The sequence below is a fragment of the Chamaea fasciata genome, unplaced genomic scaffold, assembly GCF_029207755.1.
Source record: "Chamaea fasciata isolate MVZ Bird 193981 ecotype frontalis unplaced genomic scaffold, bChaFas1.0.hap1 SCAF_9, whole genome shotgun sequence".
In the NCBI taxonomy this organism is placed as follows: Eukaryota; Metazoa; Chordata; class Aves; order Passeriformes; family Sylviidae; genus Chamaea; species Chamaea fasciata.
The window spans coordinates 13463810-13470014 of NW_027094094.1; the positions used below are offsets into that span (position 1 = coordinate 13463810).

Consider the following 6205-nt stretch of genomic DNA (forward strand, 5'->3'; position numbering starts at 1 on the left):
CTGCGGGGGCCACGCACCGAACAGGGGCTTCAGCTCCCCCGAGCCGGCTTTCCTCGCTCGTGCCCCCCAGGCAGCTGAGGTCGCGCTCCCCGGGGTTGGGATGTCAGCGGTCTTGGAGTCGTGGAACTTTTGGGGTTGGAAGACTCTTCCAAAGGCCATCTAGTCTAGCCCGTCTACCATGGACAGGGGCATCTTTAACTAGATCAGGCTGCTCAGAGCCTTGTACAACCTGATCTTGAATGTTTTCGGGGATGGGGCATCTACCGCCTCTCTGGGCAACCTGTGCCAGTGTTTCACCACCCTCATTGCAAAAAGCCTTTCTTCCTTATATTCGATTTAAATCCACCCTTTTAGTTTAAAATCATTACCTCCTGTCCTACCCCAACAGGCCCTGATAAATCATCTGTCCCCGTATTTCTTACAAGCCCTCTTTAAGTACTGAAATGCCAAAGAAAGATCTCCCCATAGCCAAGTCCTCTTCAGTCCTTTTCCCTTGCTGCAAGGGGCTTTGAAGCCTTGTTCTGAGGGCTAAGCAAGGTCTGTTTGGGGCCAGAAGGAAATAGTGGGTGCTTGCAAAGGAGCTGCACAGGTTCCAGAGGAAGGAAACAATATCTAGAAAGGAGCCTGAGCTGAGGATCCACCCTGGATTTCCTACACGAGTCCAGGCTACCGAGAAACTCACTGTCCCAGGGCATCAACAGAGCCAGCATGACAGAACAGTCCATGCTGCTTCTCTGGGACCACAACATCCAGTGTGTCTGACAAGGACTGGGATGGGCGTTGAAACATGGGCCAAGAATGCAAGACTGATTGCAAACAAACCCCCAGTGAAGCACTGAAGGGCAGAACCAGCCACCATGGGTGAGAAATGCCACCTGGCTGAAGTGGAAAAAGGATCAAACCCTCTCCAGGTACCCAGGCATGAGGGGACACAACTCCTCAGCAAAGGTCACAGCTCAAACTTGCCTCACTGAAGTGTGCATGGGAAGAACCAGCCAGCCAGCAGTGACCTTTCTTCAGACTTGATGCCTGAGGGATCTTTATTGAGTGTAATAAGTTCTTTACAATGCAGATTGACCCAGAAGCTTCCCCAGATCAGACAGGCTGTGAGCTCCCACCCCACCGTAACTGCACTCGAGAACAGAGCCTGGGCCCCACTTTCACACTTTCATGTATATAATAAACACCAAACTGTGAGTAAGCAAAAGCAAACACATTAGAATCAGTGAAAGTGCCTGCCCCACAGCTGGCTTTACATCCATCTGCTGGAGAAGGGGCCAGGACTGAGTATTTCACAGCCAGGGAAAGGGGGTGCAGAGAGCAGAGGTCCAGGAGAGCAAAAAGGCACAGGGTAAGGATCACCTCCTCCATCCCCAACTCCCAGAACAGGGATCAGGGAGAGGGCATATACCAGCAGCATCCATTCAGTTTTGGGATCACCCTCCCAGGACTGTGTGAAAGGAGACCCCCAAGTGCTGGGAGCAGCCCCTGCTCCCAAAAAAAGTTAAAAACAGAGTTAAAAAAAAAAGGCAAAAAAAAGGCAGAAGTGTTGAGGTCCTGGCAACAGGTGTCCAAGGTAAAAACCATCCAGGGAGAGAAGTCCCAGTGAGTACCTAGGGGAAGAACCAGGTTGAGAACAGCAGACTTCAGCAGCACATTCCACCCACACTTGCCACACCAGTATCACAGCCACCCAGATCCTTCCTCCAAGGCAGCCTGGCCCCTCACCTCGCCTGGAGACAAGTTACTGCTTCTTCCTTCTACTTCTTGGCTGGCTTAATAGGAGGAAGCTCCTCCTCATCCTCCTCAGACAAGTCATCGTCCTCAAAGGAAGCATCTTCCCTGTGCACTGGGATACACAAGTAACTGTTACTCACCAGTGTATGTCAGTGCAAACACAACTGGCCCACAAGGCACCCCAAGAACAGAGCAGACCAAGAGCTCTAAGGAAGCTTTCACAGCAGCTAACAGTGGGAAATGAGCAGCATCCCAGTTGGAGGGAGGTCTCAGAGGGGAATGGTGACAGATAGACATGAAAAAAGGGGACTGTTTGAGACATCCACACCCCTTTTCCTATGCAAGGCCTTATGGTAGGGAAGGAATCCCTGCACTGAGATGGCCCCTGGGGAGCCAGCACAAAGGAGGGACAGAGCATGCGTGCCAGGTAGCACCCAGTGCAGCTCCCAGCGACTCCCTGGCCACCATTGGCATTGGAGCTCCTTCATACCCCTCACTCCTCCCAAGCTTCTCCCCACCCTTCAGTCCTTACTGATCCTGTGCCAGCCAGCGAGGTGCACTGGGCCAGAGCCCGCGGCCAGGCGAAAAGTCACTGGAGGCTGCAGCTTGAAGTTGTCCAGACTCAGCTGCAAAGAGCAGAGATGGAGCTGAGTTAGGGGCAGAGGCAAAAAGCAGAATATCCTGTACTTCCCAGTACAGCACCTGGCCCAGTTAAACATGTCCATCTGAGGGCACTGGCAGGCAGGCCAAGGGTACCCAGGACATTTGCCTGTGAGCTGCAGATCCTAGATCAGGATCTACAAACATCCAGAGCTGTCCTGTTCCCTGCAGCGATCCACCCCCAAGTCTTCAAATCAGCCTCTTACCAAGGGCTGGCACGACAACTTCAGATTGGCCACAGGCACAGCGATCTCTTGGTTCTCATGGTTTCGCCCAACAACTTCCACCACATTGCACTCATCCTTGGCACCATCAGTGAGGCAGACCTGAGTAGGAGTGGAGATTGTGAGCAAATGCACTCCCAAGGGACACATCTGGGACAGCTGGAGCTCTCCACAGGACAAGTAACCCACAGCAATGCTACCAGCCCAGATATTGTGCAAGGTGTGGGGATGCTGCTCCACAAAACAGGGAGAGCACTGAACAACCCCACAGCAACTGTCCCCTGACTGCCCCAGAGAGGACTCTGTGCCTTACCCAGCTGGAACAGCTGTTACTGCAGTCACCTCAAGGGACGGCACCTGGACTGCATTTTCTGCTGATCTGATCCATGCTAGCAAGTTCTGTGCTCCCAGGATAGAAAACATCCCCAGGGAAAGCCAGGAATGAAGCCCTGTAGCTATCTGGGCTTGGGGAGCAACAAGCCAGAGACCCAGCTGGTGTGAATGTGGTGTGAAGCTCCAGCAAGGTCAAATACAAAGGAAAAATAGTTTTCTTCACTGCCTGCCTGGAGCATTCCCCTACTCAGCAGTCTCCTCCCACCACAGGCTCTGCACAAGCACCTCCATATGATGGATGAACATGACCACTCTGTGTCCTGCTCTGAGAGCAACCAGTCCTGGGACCTCAGCCAAGGGAGCCCCTTGATCCAGCCCAGCTGAGAAAGGAGGATGAGCCTGGAAAGGGGGCATAAGGATATGGGTGACTACAGGAGAGAACAAGCACAGTTAATTCCCATTTCTCTTACCACGGACAGCGCTAAAATGTGGTCAGAGTCATCATCTTCATCCACCTGAAATGTGTAGGATTTGGTGCTGGCAGTCAGCTCACAGCCTAGGAGGAGGAGATTAAAAAAGCAGTAGCAAGCATTACACAACACCAGTCACTACAGGCAAAGAGTTCTGAGGGGGAGCCCTGGCCAGGCGTGCACATGGCATTCCTAAAACTCTTTATTCTCTCATGTGAGGAGCAGCATCAGACCAGGGCACCCTGGACTCCAGGGTCCTAGAAAACTACACACCCGTCTCTGCACCATGCAGTGACAAAACCTGGTGTCCCCAAAGCGGGCTGCCATGAAGCAATGCCCAAAGGCACCCAAGGTTCCCAACCACTGTTAGAACAAGGTTCTTCCCCTCCAGGGAGAAGAACAGTCAGGGCACACCACTGTTGGAAACAGGAGGGAGCAGACAAAACCATGACTCTGCTCATGCCATTGCCAGTACAACTTTTTCTTGGATGGGAGTCTGGAAGCAGAGATAGACACAGAGTATCAGACCTGAATGATGAGGCACAACCCAAGGGGAGGATGCCAGGCCAAGCGGCAGGGAGCTGGAGTCCCTCAAGGTAAGTTTTGAGAAATATTTTATTACATACTTCTTCAGACAGTTAAAAAAAAACAAGGGAGATGCATAACTTAGTGCTTCGCTCTTAAAAATCAGGATTCAGCCGACCAAAGGGAGGGACAAAACTGCCCTGGGTGTGTTTACTTATTGCGGGATGATTCACCAATGTGAGGCTGATCGGAAAAACACAGAGCTGAGCCCTGCATACCAGTGGTGGCATTTCCAAGGGAGAGGAATCAGCCTCCACGAGCGCAGCCCGGGGCAGGACCTCTTTCCTCCCAAGGTTATATATTCAACTTACCGAGGGAAGAACCAAACGCCGGGTGCATAAAAGGCCCGGGGAGGTGCAACTCCGCTCCCCGCCCAGGGCTGCCCTGGCGGGGCTGGGAGCTGCCCGCACACGCGTCCGTGAGCAGCGCAGGGCCACGTGCGGCGGGGCTTCCACGGCCCGGCCGAAGCCCCTCCCCGAGAGGAGGGACACGGCTCCACCGCCCTGCGGCAGGCGCCCACGAAACGCTGACGTGGGAGCGCGGGGGATTAACCGGAGGAGCGGGAGAGGCCGGCGTGAGCCGGGGCTGCCAACCCACCGCCCCATTAATCCCAGTGCTCTAAAGCCGCCGGAACACCGAGACCCCACGCGGCTCCCCTCAAAGCGACCCGGGCCTCCCAGCGTGTGCCTGTTGCCTTCCAAGCCCGGTCATACACGTGTCTCTCCACACCGTGCTCCCCCCGGCACGATAATGCCCTCCACGTGTCTCTTCATACCCGCGTCTCTCTTGCCTCCTTCCCCCCACAATGTCTCTGCTGCCCCCACACGTGTTCCCCCCCGCCCGCACACGTCTCTTTCCAACCTCCACGCCGTCCCCATTACTCATCAAAGTCTCTTTCTGCCCCGTCTCTCTCCTGTCCCCCATTTACTGTCCCAACACTTCTCTCCTGCCCCCCAGTTCTCTCTTACCCTCCTACGTCTCTCTCGTCCCCAACACGCCCCGCCTCGTAAAGCCACCTCCTTAATTCATCTATGACCCCCCAGGTGTCTCTCCCTCCCCGGGCCCGGGCCCGCTCACCGAAGAGGACGCTGCCGGGACAGGCGGGCCCGTGCGGCTCCATGAGGCGGCGGCGCTGGGAGCGGCTCTGGGAGCGGGGCGGGCCGTGCAGCGCCCTACCGAGCCGAGCCGAGCCGCCCCGCCCTGCGCCCGCCCCCGGGGACCGAACCCAAGGGGCCTGCCGCAGCGCCCCGCAGCCTCTAATTCGGCCATTTCCTACCCATCCTGGCCCTTCAGCATTTACTGACCCCACCACCAGCTGCGGAAACGCCACAGCGGAAAAATGGCCCTTACCAGCGGCCCACCTATCGCCCTTCGCCCGGCCCACGGCAGCAGGCGCCCCAGCACTGGGGAGGAGATACAGGGCACCTACAGAGCCAGGAGGCTGAGGACATAAAGAGTACTGGGGGGACAAGAGGGTGACAAGGATGGAGGGAGGGACCTGCTCATCTCTATCCCTTTAAGCATGGGCAAAAGCAGCGTGACCTGACACTGGGGACTGCAGCACAGGAACGCTTGAGTAGAGAAGGCAACATCCTACTTGAACAGCAAGGAGGAGAGGGCAGGGCTCGCCTTTCAAAGCGGAAAGGGGAAGCACTCTGCTTGGTGCTGCAGAGGAGCAGCCAAATTAAAACAAACCTCGCTAACAAAGAGCTCACACTTGCATTCTGGGGACGAACCTGGCTCTGCTTCCACCACCGCAGAGACTTCTGCTAGCCAGCCACTCGCTTTGCTCGAGCTGGAGTAGGTTCAAGAAAAACCTGGCTGAAGAGGTTTGAAAAGCTGAACCAGGTCCCAGAAAGAAGCAAGCAGCAACGGTTACACAAGTATGCCCATGTGCTTCTCAGCAGCTGTTCTACGCAGCCACCTGACCCTACCCGACCTGTCTGCAGTCACCACCCTGGAGCGACTGGAGGCAGGAGCATCCACTGCTGCATTCTGCTCCCTTAAAGGAAAAGAGTCAGGTGCAACATCAGAGCCCAATCCCTCTTCCCAGGCCAAGATATGTTGTACAGAGGTAAGTCTGTCATAACCTCATGAAATAGGCTTTAAGAAAACAGTCACCTACGTGCAACATGTTACTCGTTTTAACAGAGAACAATAACTGGGCCAGGAGAAAAAAAGTTTCCACCTGCTAAT

General features: G+C 55.1%; 1 protein-coding gene across 1 annotated transcript; it reads right to left on the bottom strand.

Moving 5' to 3' along the window:
- Positions 1–991: 991 nt before the first annotated feature.
- NPM3 (nucleophosmin/nucleoplasmin 3) lies at positions 992–5498 on the bottom strand. The gene is given in 7 exon segments (XM_066190579.1): positions 992–1613; positions 1729–1849; positions 2270–2363; positions 2604–2723; positions 3425–3510; positions 5087–5174; positions 5176–5498. Coding segments are annotated over 6 exon segments (591 nt in total). The 5' UTR covers positions 5290–5498; the 3' UTR covers positions 992–1613; positions 1729–1760.
- Between the last annotated feature and the right edge of the window lie 707 nt (positions 5499–6205).